We start from the raw sequence: 22275 nt of genomic DNA on the forward strand, positions 1-22275 counted from the left end.
TGAATCCAAAGTCCATCATTTACATGCTTTATGAATTTGAGCAATTTACTCTTATTTGTCGGAGAAGGCAATGGCAAGCCACTCCAGTACTATTGCCTAGAAAATCCCATGGATGGAGGAGCCTGGTAGGCTGCAGTCCGTGGGGTCGCTAAGGGTCAGACACGACTGAGCGACTTCACTTTCACTTTTCACTTTCACACATTGGAGAAGGAAATGGCAACCCACTCCAGTGTTCTTGCCTGGAGAATCCCAGGGACGGGGGAGCCTGGTGGGCTTCTGTCTATGGGGTCACACAGAGTCGGACACGACTGAAGTGACTTAGCAGCAGCAGCAGCAGCAGCATTGACAGAGTAAGCACTCAGTGAACGGTGCTTTTCAAGTGTAAAACAGAAACAGAAGGCTTGGAGCAAACTACATTAGAATGAAAAACAAACAAGTAGAGAATAAGGAACTTGATTATCAGTCTGAGAACAATAAATATGATTAGAAATGTAATTGAAATAACTTAGAATTTTAGTAAGAGAGGTTACTCTCTTTAAATGCTAAAGAATAGCATTTAATGAATTCTGAGTGCAGTTGAGTATCAGATGTCTGGGGAGCAGAAGTTAAAATTATGGGGAGATTCATAATCTATACATGACATGAAAAGATCTACAGTTGAAATGTGGTAACAAAAAATGAATTAAAAGTGTGAAGGAAGAAAAAAAACAGGCACAACTATAGGGGATAAAGATCACTGTCATTAGAAGACGAGAAACCTGAAGAGGGAGCTAACCATTAAACAAAAAATTAAGTTCACTGGGGGATGCTGTTTAACTCCTTTATTATGGGTCAGTTTTATGCTCAAGGTCACAAAACTAGTAAATGAACCAAATCTCGAACCCAGATGGTCAGACTCCAGAGCTTGTGCTAACCATCTCAGTTACTACCTTCCAAAAGTAACAGAAACAAGTTTCCAGACAATATTACAGGAGAAAACTTTAGGTCAACAGCTTCTATTCCTAGTGTATTATGGGCCTAATTTCTAGGTTCTCATTCCTTTCTTCTCAGTAGCAGAAGCTTTGGAAAAGTATGTCATCTTGGATCCACAGATGGGCTTTCAAGACCCATTTATTCCTGATTCACATGTGTATGCTTGTGTGTCTGTTTCTCTGGAGAGACAGGCTGTGTTCTCTTTCATCAAATTCACAGAGGTCCTTCACCCAAAAAGAGCGCCACTCTAGATAGAACAGGAGCTATCAGCACTCTAATGAAATAAGCTCTTACATTGGTTGGGCACTGCTCTAAGTGCTTTACATGCAATGCTATGTGGTAGAAATCATTAATCCCTCCTTACACACAAGGAGACGGAGGCACAGAAATGGTTTTACAGTCACTCAGCCAGCAAGTGGCAGAGCTACAGCATAAATCCAGACAATCTGGTGCCTTAGCTCACACTTCTAACCAATTATATACTGTTGGAACAGCATATTGGTATCTTCAGAACAATTTCTTTTGGCTGTAATAGCATTTAAAAAATTTTTAAATGCTTTTAGGATGGGCATTTATGTAAAGAACAGCCTACAGTGTTTTATAACTTCTTACTTTACACACCCTGGAATGTGAAGTCAAGTGGGCCTTAGAAAGCATCACTACGAACAAAGTTAGTGGAGGTGATGGAATTCCAGTTGAGCTATTTCAAATCCTAAAAGATGATTCTGTGAAAGTGCTGCACACAATATGCCAGCAAATTTGGAAAACTCAGCAGTGGCCACAGGACTGGAAAAGGTCAGTTTTCATTCCAATCCCAAAGAAAGGTAATGCCAAAGAATGCTCAAACTACCGCACAATTGCACTCATCTCACATGCTAGTAAAGTCATGCTCAAAATTCTCCAAGCCAGGCTTCAGCAATACATGAACCATGAACTTCCAGATGTTCAAGCTGGTTTTAGAAAAGGCGGAGACCAGAGATCAAATTGCCAACATCTGCTGGATCATGGAGAAAGCAAGAGAGTTCCAGAAAAACATCCATTTCTGCTTCATTGACTATGCCAAAACCTTTGACTGTGTGGATCACAATAAACTGTGGAACATTCTGAAAGAGATGGGAATCCCAGACCACCTGACCTGCCTCTTGAGAAACCTATATGCAAGTCAGGAAGCAGCAGTTAGAACTGGACATGGAACAACAGACTGGTTCCAAATAGGAAAAGGAGTATGTCAAGGCTGTATATTGTCACCCTGCTTATTTAACTCATATACAGAGTACATCATGAGAAACACTGGGCTGGAAGAAGCACAAGCTTGAATCAAGATTGCCGGGAGAAATATCAATAACCTCAGATATGCAGATGATACCACTTTTATGGCAGAAAGTGAAGAGGAACTAAAAAGCCTCTTGTTGAAAGTGAAAGAAGAGAGTGAAAAAGTTGGCTTAAAGCTCAACATTCAGAACACTAAGATCATGGCATGTGGTCCCATCACTTCATGGGAAATAGATGGGGAAACAGTGGAAACAGTGGCAGACTATTTTTTGGGGCTCCAAAATCACTGCAGATGGTGATTGCAGCCATGAAATTAAAAGACGCTTACTCCTTGGAAGGAAAGTTATGACCAACCTAAATAGCATGTTAAAAAACAGGGACATTACTTTGTCAACAAAGGTCCTTCTAGTCAAGGCTATTGTTTTTCCAGTGGTCATGTATGGATGTGAGAGTTGGACTATGAAGAAAGCTGAGCGCCGAAGAATTGATGGTTTTGAACTGTGGTGTTGGAGAAGACTCTTGAGAGAGTCCCTTGGACTTCAAGGAGATCCAACCAGTCCATTCTAAAGGAGATCAATCCTGGGTGTTCATTGGAAGGACTGATGCTAAAGCTGAAACTCCAATACTTTGGCCACCTCATGCGAAGAGCTGACTCATTGGAAAAGACCCTGATGCTGGGAAGGATTGGGGGCAGGAGGAGAAGGGGATGACAGAGGACGAGATGGCTGGATGGCATCACCGACTCGATGGACCTGAGTTTGAGTGAACTCTGGGAGTTGGTGATGGACAGGGAGGCCTGGCGTGCTGTGATTCATGGGGTCGCATAGAGTTGGACACGACTGAGCAACTGAACTGAACTTTACACATTTACTACCACTTGCCAAACTATTCCTTTCAGCATGTGGCATTTCTGAAGGCCTAATTAAAATCTCGCTTTAAATGTTTTCCTTTCAGCCTGTGAAAGTTTCCCATGTTAACTATCTCCTCCAGGAAGTAGGCTGTGGTATTCACCCACAAACACTTTCAGTCGCTTGTCTGCTGCTGCTGCTGCTAAGTCACTTCAGTCGTGTCCGACTCTGTGTGACCCCGTAGACAGAAGCCCACCAGGCTCCCCCGTCCCTGGGATTCTCCAGGCAAGAACACTGGAGTGGGTTGCCATTTCCTTCTCCAATGTGTGAAAGTGAAAAGTGAAAGTGAAGTCACTCAGTCATGTCTGACTCTTTGCGACCCCATGGACTGCAGCCTACCAGGCTCCTCCGTCCATGGGATTTTCTAGGCAAGAGTACTGGAGTGGCTTGCCATTGACTAGTAATGATTAAAATGAACCTCATGACAAATAACAGATGCGAAAGTCCTATAGTTCTAGTAAGCGTGGGAAGGGTGCTAAAGTCAGCTGTTTGTTGCAGTGCCATTTGATTTATGGACCTTTGCTTTATTCAGTTTGTCAAATTAGAGCTGACGAAATTACTGCTTCCCATCCCCCCAAAGCAGTCACAGAAGCATATTACCTATTTGAATAAACAATTCCATTAGTTACAAAATTTAATTGTAAGGATCAAACAGTAGTTATTTGTCAAACCAATCGACATTAATAGCCTTGAAGTGTGCAGAAGGTAGTTTTTAAATAAAGGTGACAAATACCGGTAAGATTCTTATAACACTTTTTAAACAAATGTGATTCTGGAAGTTGAGTATAAGAGAATGATAGTGCAATCATTAATAAGTAAACCAAAGGCATAATCTTCTAAACCATTTAGTTAAACAGAATAATTCTAGTTTAAAAAAGTTTAAAACTACATAAAACTCAAAGCAATCTTAACTATTTTCTACCTGAGATCAAAATAAGTTCTTTTTCCTATCTAAACATAATTCGTGGCATTGAGGTAAATCTGAATTCACGTGATACACTTTGTCAAACTTTTCCAAAAAATTTTAAGCCCTGCTGTAGAGAAATTCTCATGTTATACATTCATATTTACATATTTTTTCCTCAAAGACTAATGACAAATTTATGAGGTTAATAGGCCTGTAATGGGACCATGATACTATTAATAATATGAAAATAAAGCTACTCATTTATACTATGTGTTCCTATATGTGCAATATGAAATGGATCATAGAATGTATGTACATAGGTGAATCACCAAGAGTTCAGAAATTAAGTTTACTTTTAAAAAGCTCATTCTGTTCTTTTTTGGAGCAGAGGTTGCAAAGTTGTGATGCATAACAAAAATATTGTATACCCAGGCTCCAAAACCAAGCACTGGCCTAAACTGGTAATAATTGAAACTTAAAATAAAAATTAAACCCTACTAGATATTCACTGTGGTTACGCCACTTTTGGCTTTAGGGTCTGTAGGTTTTACTGAGGTAACAACCTCTTATCTCTTGCCTCCCCTCCTGTGCTTGCCCCCACTGCCTCCAGCTTCCTTTCACATGCCTATCTTTGGCAATGCTTCCAAATTTTGAAAGCAGAAGAACCTGCTAAAGTAAATGGAGAGAATGAAAAATAACACTATAAATGATGTATGAAAATCAGCCTAAGTGTATGGATTGAGAAAGAAAATGCTAGAAGGAAGACTACGAATATTCTCAAGGGAAAACGAGAAAATTAAAAAAAAAAAAATTGGGGGACTGTTACTTCTAGATCTTCCACATCTCCTGATTAGAAGAGTGTGGAACCAAAATTTCAAGCTCTGGAAAGGTGATGACTTTGAAGGAGGAGCTAGGGAAGTAAATAAATGATAAAGAAGTATAGTAGTAGCTTTAGCTGTCAATGAGTTTCTTTGCTCTGGCATTGGCATTGTCAATACGATCTTTGTTGGTGTCAGCCTGGAAAAAAGAAAAAGATACCAGCATTACTTGACAAAGTAAGTTGCTCTAATAAGCATTAAATTTCATATACTGAGAGTAACTGACATACTGAGAAAATTCAGGAAATAGTCAAAGTCACATTACAAAACTCATTTTGGGCAAGAAGTGACAATATCAAATGCATTTGAAAAAAAGTGGGTGTATAAACACAAGAAAGATATAACAGAAGAACGTGTTAATATTTCGTGAGTTCTGTAACGTCTTTTTTCACAGTTTAATGTGTCTGAAACTAGGATGCATCTTATAGTCAATTGCATTTAGATGCAATGAAAATATAAGAATGCTCTTCTCTGCTATAGGTCTGGATCCTGTGGGAGTCCCCTGAGCCGACCATAGAAATCTCATCCGGAGTTACCCTAGATCTAATCCAGAGACTGAAATAATTTATCCCAAGATCTCTGGAACAGATGTACTGCCATCCACATCAATCTGTAAATGAAAATGATGGGTAATATATAGCCTACACCCACATAACAGCATTGAAAATATCTGATGAACCACTCTTTGCCCGAGTGAAATCCATCATAAATTATTCAACAGAGAAACCCCAATCTTTAAAGTATACTGAGATCTTAATGAAGTAACAAGAATGGCTTTTAGTTGTGACACTACCAAACACTGAACATGGTTTAATTTCAGCATCTTTTAGATCATATGAAGTAAAAAAATAGCAAACACACTTTTTTTGCTATTCACAAGACTTGATCTTGTTTTTGTGTGTCCACCCTACAAGAACCATTCCGCAGAACTGATTGTTACCTACTGACTCATGAGATGAGGATTCAGGAATTTACTAATTTGTTATTAGCTAACACAATAAAATTCCAAAAGCTAACCCGCTCATTCAGGGGAAAGACAGCAAACAAAAAACCCTGACACCTCACAGAAAGGTTAGAAGAGATTGTTGAGTTTCATGGGTGAAATTTTGTTATTATTTTTAATAAATTTAATTTTAATGAATTTTAAATAAAACCAGTTGATCCCAAGGTCTTGGTTTCAAAATGAACCAACAATAAAGTTATTTTAGTTGCTGAATATCAACAGAACTACTTAGCTCAGGCAAAATAAAAATTTTAATAGAAAATAAAATGAACCAACTAAGTAAGAGATAGGAGGACCTAACTGTTGTTTTTCAAAATGTTAGAAATTCATCAAAACTGTAAGGCCTGTGAGGACAGAATCTTATCCCTGTTCTCCCTGAGAGTACACAGCACAGATGTCTATTATGAACACTGTACTGGATGTCATTTGGCACAAAGGCACTGAACACACTGCCATTTTGCTGTGGCAGTAAGAAGCTCTTACCTTTTCTGTGATCCGTTCTATTTGTCGGTTTTGAGCTTCAATCTCATTACCCATGTCCAGAGCCATGTTTTTTAGGTTTCCTAGGATACTGCCCACTTGAGTCAGGTTCTCTTCCATTTCATCTTCCCTGGCATCATTTGTTATACTATTACAAAAAGACACTTAATTCAGTACTTTTGTGGGAATTATACATGGACTGAGTCTGGATTTAGTTTTTGTAAAAATAAGCAAATTGACGTAAGCAACTGTTAGACCCAAACAGATGCAGGTTACCATTCTTGGGAAACATTCTATAGTGAAAACGGAAAGGCTGATTCAAGAGATAACAATGTCTTAAAGCCATTTAAGAGAAGATGAAGAAATGACTTTAGAATAGAGGTTTTTCAAAGTGTAATTCCCAGCATAACCTGGGAACTTGTTAGACATGAAAATATGCCAATTCTTAGACTACTCCAGATCTGAAGGGACCCCAGCAGTCTGTTTCACTAAACCTCCCAGGTGATTCTGATACACACTTACGTCTAAAGAACCACTGCTCTAAAAATAGGGTTGCAAAATTCTGGCCCAAAGTCAAATGTGGCCCATTACCTGATTTTACCCTACAACAGAATTGAGTAGTTGTGATTCAGACTCTATGGCCTGGGAAATCTGAAATATTTACTATCTGACCCTTTACAGAAATCCTTACACGGATCTGACCAACTCCTACTCTAAATGATACATTTTAAATCACATCTTATTTACAGAAATAAAACATGACTACTTGAATAATTTGTAAAGTACTTTATAAAGAAAATCCATCATTTAAGTTCAATAATCCCAGTCACCATTTTGTCAGAAGGCAAATTTTAAAATGGAATAAGGGAATTCCCTGGTGGTCTAGTGGTTAGAGCTCAGTGGTTTCACTGCAGGGGGTCCAGGTTCAATCCCTGGTTGGGGAACTAAGATCCCACATGCTTTGCAGTCAAAAAAAAAAAGACCATGAAAACACCAACTATCCCCCCCCACCCCGCAAAAGATTAAATGCTATTTCTAATTGATAAGTTACAGTTCAAGGAAAAATACACCCAACCTCCAGAGAGAGACATTCCTTTAGGAAAAGGGTAAAAATATTGGGAAGAACTAGCATACCGTTTAATGTATCCCCCGCTGGCTGCTCCTGCAGTCGCTTGTTGAGGCTGACCATTTGTCACTCGGCCTGGCTGCTTAGACACTACATTGCTAGGAGAGTTGTCTCCACCATCACCCCATGTTGCCTTATAGGCTTTACTAGACTCAAAGTTCTTTGTCCTGTGTAAGAGTCAGGAGTGTAGACATACCAAAAAGGAGAGGGAGACATGTCATCATAAGTGCTTGTTACCTTGGGGATGCCGTAGCACCCTTAGCATAAAAGCTACATGCAGCTAGATCTAGATTATCTATACCATGCTCCATCACAATCTAGCGTAGAAAAAAGATGAACTGTGTAAGCCCACCAACATTAAAAATAAATTTCTGAAGGTTAAACTACTTTTACCAACTCTTCACTGAGCACTTATTAAGTAGCAAAATGTAATTATTTGATTCTTCAGGTTCCCCTAGCCTCTGACACTCTCCAGAAAAAAGGTTAAAGGACACCAGAAAAAAAATTAGGAAAGGTGTTCTGGGATGCCTTAAGGGTTTCTTAGAAGCATCTCAGAGGCTGATGAAGACTGAGAGCGAATGGGCAGTACTTAGACCTCAGCTGCCCACTTACTTAAACTGTAGTATTTCCACCTGACCCATTTTTTAAATTTAGAAATGTTAACTTTGTTAATTAACATTAAATTCTTTAAAAAAGTTTTCTTAACAAACATCATGAAGAAAGGCACGAATTAGTTCCAAATTGAACAGATAATGAATGAGTAACTTGGCCACACTGTTAACCAGTCACAATTGTCTCCTCTGGGTTAGGGCTATTTCATTTAAGGGTTTTACTTATCCACCTTAATAAAAAATGATCCTAGATCCAAACCTCTTAAAAGTATCTGCTTTAGATTAACTGATATAACTACAAATTAGCCAAAGTCAGAATTTTACAATGGGATTTGCTACTTAAATTGGTATAAATGGCAAGAAAAGGAACCTGGTAAAATGACTTTTAAGTGGCTATTATAAAATACACAAAACTTTTTTTTACTGATTACTTGGCTAGGTAAAGTTTCCACTCACACAATTCTAGTTTTTTCTTTTCTATAATCAAAAAGTAGTATATGGATATGTTGGTTTCTGATTTATTCCACGATACATTAATGAGGAAGTTTTGAAATTGAAAAAGCAAAGGAGAGATTTTAGGAAAGTAGTGGGTCCTTCCTTAATAGGATCATGTGAGGATTCATTTTTGGCAAATCAAGAACTGGATCTTAGACCTTAATTATCAGTGCTAAAGAAAGGGTACTATATGTTTAATTAATCAATCTATTTGGTTATTAATAAGCCATGTTAAATCCTTCCTGGAACAAGGGGGAATACACATTATTTAAATGAATATTTATATATAATTTCTGTTCAGTAGAAAACCCATTTACCTGTATTCTTTATTAACAAGATACATGTTATCTAAAATTCTCAGGCAAAATTCTAAAGCAGCGTAATAGTAACTAAGCAAAATAAACAGGATATAAGTTTATCAGAAAGTTAACCAGAAATATTAATAGAAATAATATAAGTGGGACTCTTACTAGGATATCAGATTGTAAAACAGGTTAAATAATGAGGGCTGGAATTCAAACTGTCACTAAATAATAAGACACTGTGCTTAGGAGAGTCTTAGCACATAAGCACTGGACTGGGACAGGATTTGTGGGCTCTTGATCTAATAAGGGATATACATGAGTTCCAACCTCCTCAACCTCAAAAAAAATGATCTTTGAAATTCCTTCAACTTCTGAGAATTCTTCCTTCAATTAGATATAAGGGGCATAAAGTATACACAGATTGTTTTAATATGATATCGTGAATGAAGTTCAATAAAAGCATAATTTAAAACAAAATCAGACTGGTTATCAAACTCTTCCACCTTAAGAGGACTGGATCTTTGAAGATGTTCCTCAAATATCAAAGGGAAAAGGTGCAAAAAGCTGACTTCAATTGAATTTTCATATTTATTTTCAAATGGGTTGGAAAAAAAGCTATTTAAGCATTTATGGCATGTTCTGCATGTTTACAAAGCAGTGATCTTTGTTAAGTTGTTGATGGCATATCATCATCCCTTTTCAGCACCTGTACTCCAGGTATTAAGGCTTGCTTAAGATCCTGCCACATGCTGTTACCACGGAGTTTCTCCCACTGAGTTGTAAAACCCTAAAAGATACCTGTTTATGAGGACACTGTCAGGCAGCTGTGTATCTAATAAAAACAATAATGATTTAATTAATTTGCCTTCCTTCAAAGGGTCTTAAGTGCCTTGAAAGATACTATTTCCCAAACTTGACTGAGCACCAAAGTGAACTGGATGATTTTGAAAACACAGGTAAATAGGCTACACTCTGAAGATTCTATTTCAATTTGTATGGAGTGGAGCCTAGGAATCTATTGTCACTATGGTTTTATTTAAATTCAATAGGTCACTTAGCTGCCCAACCAGGGAAGAGAAACACTAAGAGACTTCCAATCTGTTGCAGAAGGAATATTTTAAATTACTCTGGTAGTCTACCTTAGTATTTCTACGTATTGGGACACTGAGGAATTAATCTGGAGGAAGCAAATGTATACACAAGGATTTTTCTAAGCCACACGATTTATAGTAAAATGACTTGAATTCTAATCCCAGACCTGTCATTCAGTAGCTACAGAGTCTCATGCAAATTTCCATCTCTGAGCATCTTTTTCTTATATATAAGATAACAATATTTATTAATTCACAGAGCTGTTGATAATTGATGTAAAATTATTCTGTAAGCATTAGACAAATATATTTTTTTTAGACAAATATTTTTGTTCTTTCATTTCAACCTCAATCTGATCCTTAGTTAAAAAGTTCACGGCTTTAAGTGCACAAATTACCAACTGGCACATTTATTCTTCTCGCCCATTACCATTCCTGAGATTTGAGCTCTATAAGCAGCTGAAAATAACTGGAATATAGCTATATAAAGAGAAAATGGGGCCAGGGTTGTTTCTGGTCTACAGAAAGAAACCATTCTGATATGCAACAAAACTCTTCTGCATAACAAACTTAACAGCCCCTCTGAGAAAACATTAGATTTCATAATAAAATGCTTAAGCAAATTTGTGGTAGATTTTAATATAATTAAGAACTCCCATCTAGAAAGTTAGATTTACCTCGACTATCAGTTTTGAAGACTTTAATAATCTTTGTTGTGTTACTCACTCAGTTATGTCCGACTCTTTGCAACCTCATGGACTTTAGCCTGCCAGGCTCTGTCCATGGAATTCTCCAGGCAAGAATACTGGAGTGCGTTGCCATTCCCTTTTTCAGGGGATCTTCCTGACTCAGGGATCAAACCTAGGTCTCTTGTATTGCAGGCAGATTCTTTACTGTCTGAGCTACCAGGGAAGCCCAATTAATAATCTTTAAGTGCCATATTTTTTCAGATAAATATCACATTCAAAAAGGGCATGATTAAAATAAGAATTTGAAATATCCCTTAGTTTATGAAGCTGCTATAAATCTGAACACAATAATGTTAATAATTTCTTTTTTGAGCTTTGATCGTCAACGTTAGTACTAACAAAAACAGCAAAAAGAAAGCCCAATATTAGCTATAATTCTTTCACACCAAAGAGAAAAGGGATCAAAAAAAAAAAAAACAGATATCAGTTGTGGGACTTCCCTGGTAGTCCAGTGGTTAAGAATCTGATTTGCAATGCAGAGGACATGGAATCCCACATGCCTTGGAGCAACTAAGCCTGTGCACAGCAACTACTGAAGCCCACGGAGCCTGCAAGACACAGGTAGAGACTCCATGTGCCACAATGAAAGATCTCACATGACTCAACAAAGACCCCATGTGCTGCAACTAAGACCCGATGCAGCCAAATAAATAATTTTTTAAAAAAATACCAATTATAACGGTTACAAGGGTATGCATGTGTGGGGAGTGATCAGGTTACAAGAAAAAAGAAAAAGAAGAGCAAGAAACAAAGGGTAGAAATCAAACAATTTTCTAACATAACTATGGTCTTCAAAGTTCCCATAAAGATCCAAAATTAAGGAGTAAAATATTATAATAAGCAGTAGACTAACTAGAGGGTTAACGTCCATAAAAAGTTAAGATTGGTTAGCTCTGCATTCAGTTCAGTTCAGTTCAGTCGCTCAGTCATGACCGACTCTTTGCGACCCCATGAATCACAGCACACCAGGCCTCCTGTCCATCACCAACTCCCGGAGTTCACTCAAACTCATGTCCATCGAGTCGGTGATGCCATCCAGCCATCTCATTCTCTGTTGTCCCCTTCTCCTCCTGCCCCCAACCCCTCCCAGCATCAGAGTCTTTTCCAGTGAGTCAACTCGTCGCATGAGGTGGCCAAAGTATTGGAGTTTCAGCTTTAGCATCAGTCCTTCAACATGAAACCACAGCAAGCTAACATATGACATAAAAGGTATTATGGAACAGGTGATAACATATAAAGAAGGTATACCTTTATTTTTAAAAGGAGATACTAGATATGGTAACATTTTAAATTTATACCCCCCTTGTTCCGAATGGCATTTAAGATGACTTACATTGGCAATTAATTCCTCAATTCGGTAGTGGCCTAAATCATGGGGAATCCAAAATCATTAGAAGCAATACTTTAACTGAGGAAATCTTGATTCTGGAGCCAGAAAAGAATAGGAAAACCTAACACAAGATAGGAAGCTGAAATCAAAGTCCATGTATTTAGACTGAATCCCCCTACCTTTGATTAGAACTAGAATGCAGCAATTTTCTATAAAGATCAACCTATTTAAAACTTCTTAGGAAATTTTAGGGGTGTTTTTAGTTTTATAATCTTAAATGTTTTTTAGCAAAAACGTAGTATCAGAACCACTAGTCAAAGGATGTTATTATAAATTAAGATCTTGTCAATCCAATCTTCTGGCAAACAGCACTCATCAAGAACAAATTCACTTTACATTACACATCACAGCACAGCTTTTAGAGTCTCCACCATTCACAAAATCCATGCACATGCACAGAAAAGTCATCTGAAGCATCACCTTTAGACAGCAGGTTAACAGCCCAAACTGCGCCACAAGACTGCATCTTACAGTTCCCTTTGATCAGTTACTGAGCTCAGCTTCTGATGTTAAATCTTCATTTTTAGTAAGCAGATTAGAAAGGAAGAGATTAATTAAGTGAGAGAATGAAATGCAGAAAGTAGTGAATGCCAATCAAACAGAACAAAAGCAGGTTTAGAGTTTTCAAAACATAATGCATTTAAATTCCTGCCTGATTTCATAGAAACAACCAACATCTGAGAATCTAGATAAAAATAAAAACAAGAAAACTATTTAAACCAGTGTATATTTTTCCTAAGAATGTCTGAATAATGACATTCTGTCCTAAAATTATGAGAATTAACATGAAAAGAAGGCAAAATATTCAATACTTTGTATCTCCAGTGAGTAGGATGAAGGAATCACTCATACGTTGACTAAAATACAGTAATTCAATATTTATTTTAACAAATCAGAGCTTTTATACCGTAATATGACTTAAGATTCAATAGTATAAAACCTGTAGTACCAACTTTAAACTTCTCTAGTAAGGTTGCCCAGAAATACCAACCTGTCTTGAAACTATGTGCCATTATGTTTGGCAATGTAAGCACAGAATGCAAAGAGGCAAGTTAAGACAAAAGACTACTTTGTCTGACAGTGGTTAAACTGGGACATTAGGCAGTTTACAATTCTGAGACTTCCTATTTTAAACCTGCCTCTTTTTAAACTCTTGTTAATTAGAATTTCGACTTATCAGTTACTGACAAAGGGAATTTCCCAGTGGTCCAGGAGACTCAGCGCTTTCACTGCTAGAAACCACAGTTCAATCCCTGCTCAGGGAACTAAGATTCTGCAAGCCACAAGGCAAGACCAAAACAAAAAAAATAAGTTATTGACAAACACATAACATTTTTAATAAGTATCTGTGCTTTTTGCTTTTAGGACTCAAATAGTAGCAAGCTAAAAGAATGGCATTTATTCACAGTTTTAAAGTTTAATCCTGGTAGTCTTTTTAAATTCTAGTAGTCCTTTAAAAAGAATGAGCTAAAATTAAAATTTCCTTCTCTTATAATACAGGGTTCTGTTAAGTGAAGCTATTTCCACGTTTTATTAGAAAAAGATCTGTTGACATGGCTTCAGTGAATACCAGTGAACAAAAGAAATCTCAAAGAACAAATCTACTGAAGACATTTTCTAGATAGCAATACATCTAACAATAGCAGCAACAAAAACCTTCATTCTTTTCTTGCCAGTCAAGCAATGTAGCATCATACAGTTGAAAACTAGGGCTCCGCCTGGTTTTGAATCTGAGTTCTTCCACTTGCTAGCGTAGCATTCTGGTGCCTCTGTTTCCCCATATGTAAAATGGTGATAGTAAGAGAAACTATCTCAATAATATTAAGGTTACTGTAAGGATTACATTTCAAGTGTTCAGGATACTAAGAACCTAAATTAATATACAGGCTCACAACTCTCATCCAAACCTTTGGATACGAGACATCTTGAGCAGTACCACATCATCACATATATCAATATTTCTGCGGTGAAACAGATTACACTAAATGGGACAGATTATTAAACAGCTTCAGTTCAGGTTACACCTTGTAGCCTAATTAAAAACAAGCCTTTGGCTTTCAGAAATTTTTAGATTTCTAAATGGCAGATAAGAGATTATGGACCTGAGCTGTTATTACTAGTACCACAATAAAGCTAGCTTTATACAGAAAACTAAGATCCTGCCTCTGCCTTTGAGAAGCTCATGTTATGGCTATTTATATGGTAAGTCTAACTGAAACACAGATTAGCAGATAAGCTTACAAAGATCATGCCCCTGGCAGGAGTGAAAGAGATACCATAGAGAGCAAGGTCTCAATGGTATAAAGGAGAAATGGGTGAAAGGAAGGCAATTAAAATCAGTCTTTAAATTGAAATACTACTCTCTTCTCTTCAAGGAACAACTGTTCTGTTATAGAAGCCTGTTGATTCCATATGTTATGAAGAGCTTTCTTCTCCTGACCCATTAGGAAAAGGCTCTGCTGATATTAGAGGCTGAGAATGGACTGCTTTAAGAACATATTTTACCTAGTGTCCAAGAAAATCCTGCCCATCTTTGGCTGGGTACACAAAGAAAAATAATACTTCCATAGCTCCATTTCCCACCTTCTATGATATCAGACCATCTCAAGATTCATTCAGAGATAATTTGCTCTAGGTTCTAGAGAGAACTTCCTCTTCTTTGCTTTTTTCTTAATACCTATCTCAAGGAAGTTCATGTACTATTTTTTCCCCCTGAACTCTTCCAAGAAGGTACACAGAACACAGTAGAAAAGCACAAGTGAGTGTGAAAAACAGTTAAAGAGTTTAGATCAAAAGTCTCTGTGTTTCTAACTTCTTTGCTTAATATGTTAAACCCTAATTCACAGGTGACTGCTATTAAAATATACACTTTTGGAAAGTCAACCAAGGTCTAAACAGGTCAACAGACTTGTCTTTCTTGGTTTCTTATGCCCAAACACTAAAGCTGACCAATAAATAATTTAACTATATTTTCTCAGGTAGAAATAGCACAGAGAATATTGTCACATGGAAACACTTAACTGAAAGTATGACAGAACAAAAGCTCCTCCATTCCTAACTCCTTTAGAGGAGTAAAAAATGCTGAGTCTGTAAACCTTTGTTTCTTGGTCTTGCTTTATCACAGCAGCTGAGACAACTGGATAGTTACAAAGCTCTTTTAAAAATGATTATGCTCAGCAGAACAGATAGTCATTTAATCTCCAGACATTGTCATCTTGGCCAAAGGTGAAGTTCAAAGTTGATGGATGACTTCTCATCTTTGTCTGAATACACATATTATTTGTCAACACATGGAGGTTGTTTTACTCAAGATTAAGGAGAGAATTGAAATATTAATAATAAAGTCACTAAAATGAATTCTTTTTTTGTCAAGTATTATCTCATACACTATACACAAATATTTGAAGACTTCTCATTTCCTAGTTTACTACAGGCTTCAAATCTTCAGTCTTCTTTGATGTTTCCTTCTTCACATTTGATACACAATCAGTTGGCTTCCCTGGTGGCTCAGATGGCAAAGCGTCTGCCCACAATGCAGGAGACCAGGTTTGATCCCAGGTCAGGAAGATTCCGCTGGAGAAGGAAATGGCAACCCACTCCAGTACTCTTGCCTGGAAAATTCCATGGACAGAGGAACCTGGTAGGCTACAGTCCATGGGGTCACAAAGAGTTGGACATGACTGACAGACTTCACTTTTCTTCCTTTCTTTCAGTTGATTTAAAGAGAATCCGACTTACACTTTTCTAATCTTAATGATAAGGTTATAGCTCATAGGCCTAGTTTACAAAACGTTCCTAATTGGTCTTCTGGTGTGCAGTTATATCTTCCACTCCAATCAATCAACCCCTTACGCTGGCATTTTAAGTTTCTTTACTGCCTATTTATGTCTTATTTTCCACTTCTTCTCAATGTGAATCATGCAGTACAGCTGAGTCAAGCTCCTCTGAAGTCTTTATTTACATTAAATCTTCCACAGGAAATGTCTTCCCACTTCTGCCGGGTCCATCTAGATCTTTCTAATCATTCAGAGCCCAACTCAAGTCCACTCTCTCCTATAAGATGAACTCCAAACTAACTTTTAGTAGTTCTGTATCCTTAGCTTCCATTGATACAACAGATCTAGCACTATATTTCTATAGCTTCTACTTTCTGCTATTCTGTCTCATTTATCCAACCACATGGTAAGTCCTTTGATGCCAGGATCGAAGTCCTTTGTTTCCTTGGCCATCCCTCATGTGCCTACCACAGAATATGTTTTATTAATTCTCCTTATTTGAAAGGAAAACACACTAATTTCATCCTGCTGTGTATTATCCAGATGGATATTTCCTAACCTTTTTATACATTATTTAAAAATGGAATTGGGACTTGATCGAAAGATTGATCATATTTAAGTGATGGTTTTCAGTGAGTATGCCCATTTACATAAAAAGTTGGATCTGCCTGAAGGAGAAAGAGATTAAGTTGATCTAACCAAGTTCCTTATTTAGGCCCTGCAACACTTACTGGGGGCTGAGAGGGGGGTTCTGAGGGTGATACTCTCACTTTAGATTTATTTGAAAAAGATTTTGATTTATCAACTCACCTACTACATGGGCATACACAAAGGCCACAGCACTTGTTGAGTTCTGTTAAAGTCTTCTCTGCTTCTCTCATGTCTTTGTTTATTTGGTCCATGCCTTCTTCTATGCGTTTTAGTTGTTCTAAGAATAAGTTGTGGAAGTTAAATTTTATGTTACATTCATGCTGTCAATCAGAAAGTGCTATTATTAGTATAATGGAAGAGCAAACGTTAACCTCGAATCCACCAACAATTCATCACAGTGACTGTATCAGGGCTAGATGGCAATACATGCTGTCCAGAATTTAAAAGTTTTTCACATACTGATCCTAGGGTATCTGGCCCCTAACTGTGGAAAGATTTGTTCTAAAGAAATTTGTATAACAGGAGCATGTGAGGATTAGTTTAGGCCTCACTAGACCGGATTTCTAGCATTTCTATTACTGAAAAGGCTCAGGACCTAAAGACTGTCCTAAGATAAATAAAAACTAGACCAGATAGCTCAGGGCCAAATCAAATGCAAAGTTTCCAATTCCACAAGATTGTAACTTGATTTCTGAAAATGATGAAAGAATATCATAATGTCCAGGACACAAATGACCAGTATACACAATAAGCCCTGCTACCAAATAAATAAATACTTGGTGGACAATGGGATATTGTGACCCCCACCCCAAATAGGCAACAAAACATGATATAAATAAAATAGGAAGAAAAGAAGCAAAATATCACTCTTATCTTACAAAGGAAAGGTACTCCCAAAGGCTTAATTAATTTTAAACGTGGCTGATTTGAAAAGGCTTTTTGGCATTCTAAATCAAATCAAGAGTTCCTGCCAATGACTGCAACTCACCCCCTTGTTCATCCAGCATAGTGATAGTCTTGATTCCTGCATCCTGCGACTAAAAGAAGGGAAAAAAGCTGACAGCACAACCAAACCAAACCAACAGAAACAAAAGCTACCAAGTCTGAAAAACTGCAAGGCAGAAACATTAGAAACGTAAGTTCTCAGAGGATTAGAAGAAAACTAACCTCCCCAACCAACACACCTTAACATATTAACCCCTGCCCCAATAATTAAGTCACAAACTCAATAGTGAATTGTTTTCCCTGTTATATTCCAATACTATCAATTAGAAAAGCCAAAAAGGCCCATTAGTGCATGGTTTGACAATTTCAGCAATTGCCGACTTCAAATAATAAAGTTTACTGATACAATATCATTCTGACTCAACAGTAATTCCAGTTTGTGTTATCAGAATTCCTTCTATACAGTTTCTATACTTAACCTGATGAATAAACACTTTCTTACCTCAATGGCTAAACCCAGGATTCTCCTTGTACTTTCCAGAGACTAGGAAAAAAAAAGAGTTTCAGCATTCTAAAATACGGAGCACACCCCCACCACCCAAATCTGACCACAGGCCATATTCATGACGCTACTTTAAAGAGCGCTAGCGCATCCACTCCTCCCTTCTATAAAACCAAAAATAAAGTTTACTAACATAATTTTAGTTCTTTTCTTTCTACCAGATGCTTAAGAGAAAATTTGAAAGAGTATAGTTAATGGGATTTATAAAAATGCAATGTCAGCAGAAATGCAGGGATATTATACAGATATTAGAAAATTCTGTTAAAATTAAACATCCTGAATTCTTCATATCTTTGTTCTAAGTTACTATTCAGTAATGACTATTTTTAAAAAAATCATACAGGTTGTTTGCACTTATTTAGTTTTTTGATGCGGAGAAGGCAATGGCAAGCCACTCCAGTACTCTTGCTTGGAAAATCCCATGGATGGAGGAGCCTGGTGGGCTGCAGTCCATGGGGTTGCTAAGGGTCGGACACGACTGAGCGACTTCACTTTCACTTTTCACTTTCACACACTGGAGAAGAAAATGGCAACCCACTCCAGTGTTCTTGCCTGGAGAATCCCAGGGATGGGGAGCCTGGTGGGCTTCCATCTACGGGGTCACACAGAGTCGGACACGACTGAAGTGACGCAGCAGCAGCAGTTTTTTGATGAGTTGACAAAATAAGAAGCTAGTAGTAATGGCTGCTACTGCTAAGTCACTTCAGTCGTGTCCGACTCTGTGTGACCCCATAGACGGAAGCCCACCGGGCTCCCCCTTCCCTGGGATTCTCCAGGCAAGAACACTGGAGTGGGTTGCCATTTCCTTCTCCAGTGTGTGAAAGTGAAAAGTGAAAGTGAAGTCGCTCAGTCGTGTCCGACCCTTAGCGACCCCATGGACTGCAGCCTACCAGGCTCCTCCATCCATGGGATTTTCTAGGCAAGAGTACTGGAGTGGCTTGCCATTGCCTTCTCCAGTAGTAATGGCACTCAAGGGCAAATGCATTCTTTGATATAAACAGACTAGGGAGAGGCCAAAATGGTCTTCTAAGAAGGTCCTCTCATGCTTCCACTGTGAAAACTGAAAGAGAATTAATGACTTATTTCAAGTAAAACCTTTACCTCATCAGTAACCTGGTTAGCCCTCAGCTGAATTTCTTCTGCTGACAGATTATCCATGGTGAATTAAAATTCTTGGTAAGTGCAGAAACTGAAATGTGGATATTCTGTAAGAATAAGAACATAAAAACAAGCTTGTTTGAGCAAAGAATATGGAATTTAGGATACTTATCTGGAAAACACAATAAAATAAACCTGACTTTATCTATCTACATCCTACAGGTGAAGAAATTAAGGCTGAGAGATGGTAAACAAATGCTAGTTAGTACTAGAGCTGAATCTAAAACTCGGGTTTCGGGACTTCCGGGGAAGCACCATTTCTAAAAGGAAAGTGGTCCCTCTACTTTGAGAAGAAAGGCATTATTAAAAGACATGCTTCAAGAAGCTATTAAAATGAATTCCTGGTTGTAGAATGTTCTTTGTACATTGTTTGAATATGGAAAAGCAATATGGTGAAGAAGTCCAAGCCAGGTAGTATTCCATTAATAAAGTAATAATATTCAAAGTCATATGCCTACAGAACACAAAGACCATTCTAAAAATGTGACGGTCTTCCAGGCTTTTCATCAGTCTCATACATAGTAACTTAGTAACTCAGGAAGTGATCTCATAGACATCCAAATTGAAACATAAAACTTTTAACAGGTGAAGATTCCAAGAGTCCTGCCTTCTAATTATTAAGTGATACACTGTGTATAGTATTCCTCTTTGGGCCCTCACCTGTAATAAGCACTGTGTGACTTATCTAGGTTGTGTTCTTTTTATTACATTTGCTGGCTTTGAAGTGAAATGTTGAAAACCAATTACACAAAAGCCTTTTGTGAATGACACATAAAAGTGTGGTTCACATTCTGGATTTATCATCAGGGGACATCTGGCAATATCTGGAGAATTTTTTGATTGTCAAGAGTTGGGGGGTAGGGAGGAGCAGTGTTACTGGAATCTAGTTGGTAGACGCCAAGGATGCTTGCTAAACATCCTATAATGCTCCTTGCCACAAACCTCCTACAACAAAGAATTGTCTGGCCCCAAATGTCAAAGCGCTGAGGTTGAGAAATCCTGCCACGCAGCACACTCACTGACAAGCAGAGAGGCTTGTTAACTGCGAATATACTAGACTGAACTCTTGGAGGGAAAGGATTTTGTTATGTCTTTGTACCTCTAACACCTAACAGGATCTGACAGTTGGTACTCCAGTACATGTGTGCTGAATGAACAAATAAGTAGAAAAACAAGATGTACTCTCAAAAGTGTTTAAGTGGATCTTAGAAACAAAAGGACATGTAATAATAGCACAAAGCCTTCAAATAAACAACAGAACCACAAATCAAAAACTGCCATAACATGTGTATGATCTAGAATAGCCTGCTGGTTACATACAGATCTTTTTAGTCACATCCATAGCTAACCACTCGGAAACGGCAATGGCAAGCCACTCCAGTACTGTTGCCTAGAAAATCCCATGGATGGAGGAGCCTGGTAGGCTGCAGTCCGTGGGGTCACTAAGGATCGGACACGACTGAGCGACTTCACTTTCACTTTTCACTTTCACACATTGGAGAAGGAAATGGCAACCCACTCCAGTGTTCTTGCCTGGAGAATCCCAGGGACGGGGGAGCCTGGTGGGCTTCCGTCTATGGGGTCACACAGAGTCGGACACGACTGAAGTGACTTGGCAGCAGCAGCAGCAGCATAGCTAACCAACACTTTTATTCAGTTCAGTTCAGTCGCTCAGTCGTATCCAACTCTTCGCGACCCATGAATGGCAGCATGCCAGGCCTCCCTGTCCATCACCAACTCCCAGAGTTTACTCAAACTCATGTCCACTGAGTTGGTGATGCCATCCAGCCATCTCATCCTCTTTCGTCCCCTACACTTTTATTAGAACCATCTAAAAAAAAGTGATAAATCCCATTCCCAGGACAGGAAGGCATTATATTTAGAGTTTTGTTTATAATTCTACTGTCCTTTCTAACCATTTCAGGATTTAATTTAGATTTTGAGCCTTGATTAATTGTTATTAAAATTATTAAACTGCCAAAGTTGCAAATTTAACCTCACATCTTATGTGCCATAGTACGACTTGTGGCTCTAGCAAAAGGTTCATATACTAAGATACATAATCAAGATATAGGGGTTTCCCAGATGGTTCAGTGGTAAAGAATCCACCTGCTAATGGAGGAGATATGGGTTCGATCCCTGACCCATGAAGATCCCACATGCCAAGGAGCAACTAAGCCTATGCACCACCGCTTTTGAGCCTGTATTCTAGAGCCCAGGAGCCACAACTACTAAAGCCCATGTGCCCTAGAGCCTGTATTCCACAACAGGAGAAGCTACTGCAATAAAACGTCCATATACCATGCATGGCAAGCTAGTGAGCAGCCCCCTGCTTGTCACAACTAGAGAAAAGTCTGCAAGCAACAGTGACCCAGTACAGCCAAAAAATAAAAATAAATACAAAATTTAAATAAAGATAGATGTTTCTTAAATTAAGAACTGATCATTCATTAGATATAAATATAAACAGAACCACATGCTTTATTATTTTGCTCACTGTTCATGAAACTTTAGCTTTAATCACATATGTTCATGTTACACGCAACTTCTTTTTTGTCAATCTTTCATAGCTGTAATTATGAAAAGAAAAGGAAGCTGCTTTGTAACTTCTCATCTTTTTTGTACATTTTTCCTTTCTAAAATACCCCCATCTGCCTGCCCAGGCGGCCTCGTGCGTCCCCATTACTTCCTAGAGCCCCTACAAGGTACCCTTTTAGCCTGTCCTTCCTAGGCAGGATGCTCCAAAGTTACCTATCCCTCTCATATAAAACTCCTAAATGCCCCACAATGCAGAATGTGATAAGAAAAAGAGTACACACTAATCAATTAGTACCTGGAAATGATATCCCTATTAGGTTTTCCCATGTAGTATCCTATGGGTAGAAAAATATTTGGGGAATAAGGAAGCTCAGATCTCTCAAATTGTGTAATTTTTAATTCTACTCCTAGAGGTGACTCTTGCTAATTACAAGTCAGCATTTGTTACTCTCCTAGTA

General features: G+C 38.1%; 1 protein-coding gene across 4 annotated transcripts in view; it reads right to left on the reverse strand.

The window, feature by feature from the left end:
- Nucleotides 1–3655: 3655 nt before the first annotated feature.
- SNAP23 (synaptosome associated protein 23) overlaps nucleotides 3656–22275 on the reverse strand; it is a 39874-nt gene continuing 21254 nt past the window's right edge. For 3 of the 4 annotated variants that reach the window (XM_088839770.1, XM_088839771.1, XM_088839772.1), the window contains 8 exons: nucleotides 19223–19326; nucleotides 18062–18103; nucleotides 17603–17651; nucleotides 16774–16891; nucleotides 12840–12872; nucleotides 7555–7713; nucleotides 6424–6568; nucleotides 3656–5076 (listed from right to left, as the gene is read on the reverse strand). In XM_088839770.1, coding sequence (XP_088695896.1) covers nucleotides 5011–5076; nucleotides 6424–6568; nucleotides 7555–7713; nucleotides 12840–12872; nucleotides 16774–16891; nucleotides 17603–17651; nucleotides 18062–18103; nucleotides 19223–19279 — 669 coding nt within the window. In that variant the 5' untranslated portion in view covers nucleotides 19280–19326 and the 3' untranslated portion in view covers nucleotides 3656–5010. The remainder of the gene's footprint in view (nucleotides 5077–6423; nucleotides 6569–7554; nucleotides 7714–12839; nucleotides 12873–16773; nucleotides 16892–17602; nucleotides 17652–18061; nucleotides 18104–19222; nucleotides 19327–22275) is intronic. The other variant, XM_055435481.2, reaches the window with a different exon arrangement.

This window comes from Moschus berezovskii, chromosome 9 (genome assembly GCF_049115385.1).
Source record: "Moschus berezovskii isolate FMDL1 chromosome 9, NW_MosBer_1.0, whole genome shotgun sequence".
In the NCBI taxonomy this organism is placed as follows: Eukaryota; Metazoa; Chordata; class Mammalia; order Artiodactyla; family Moschidae; genus Moschus; species Moschus berezovskii.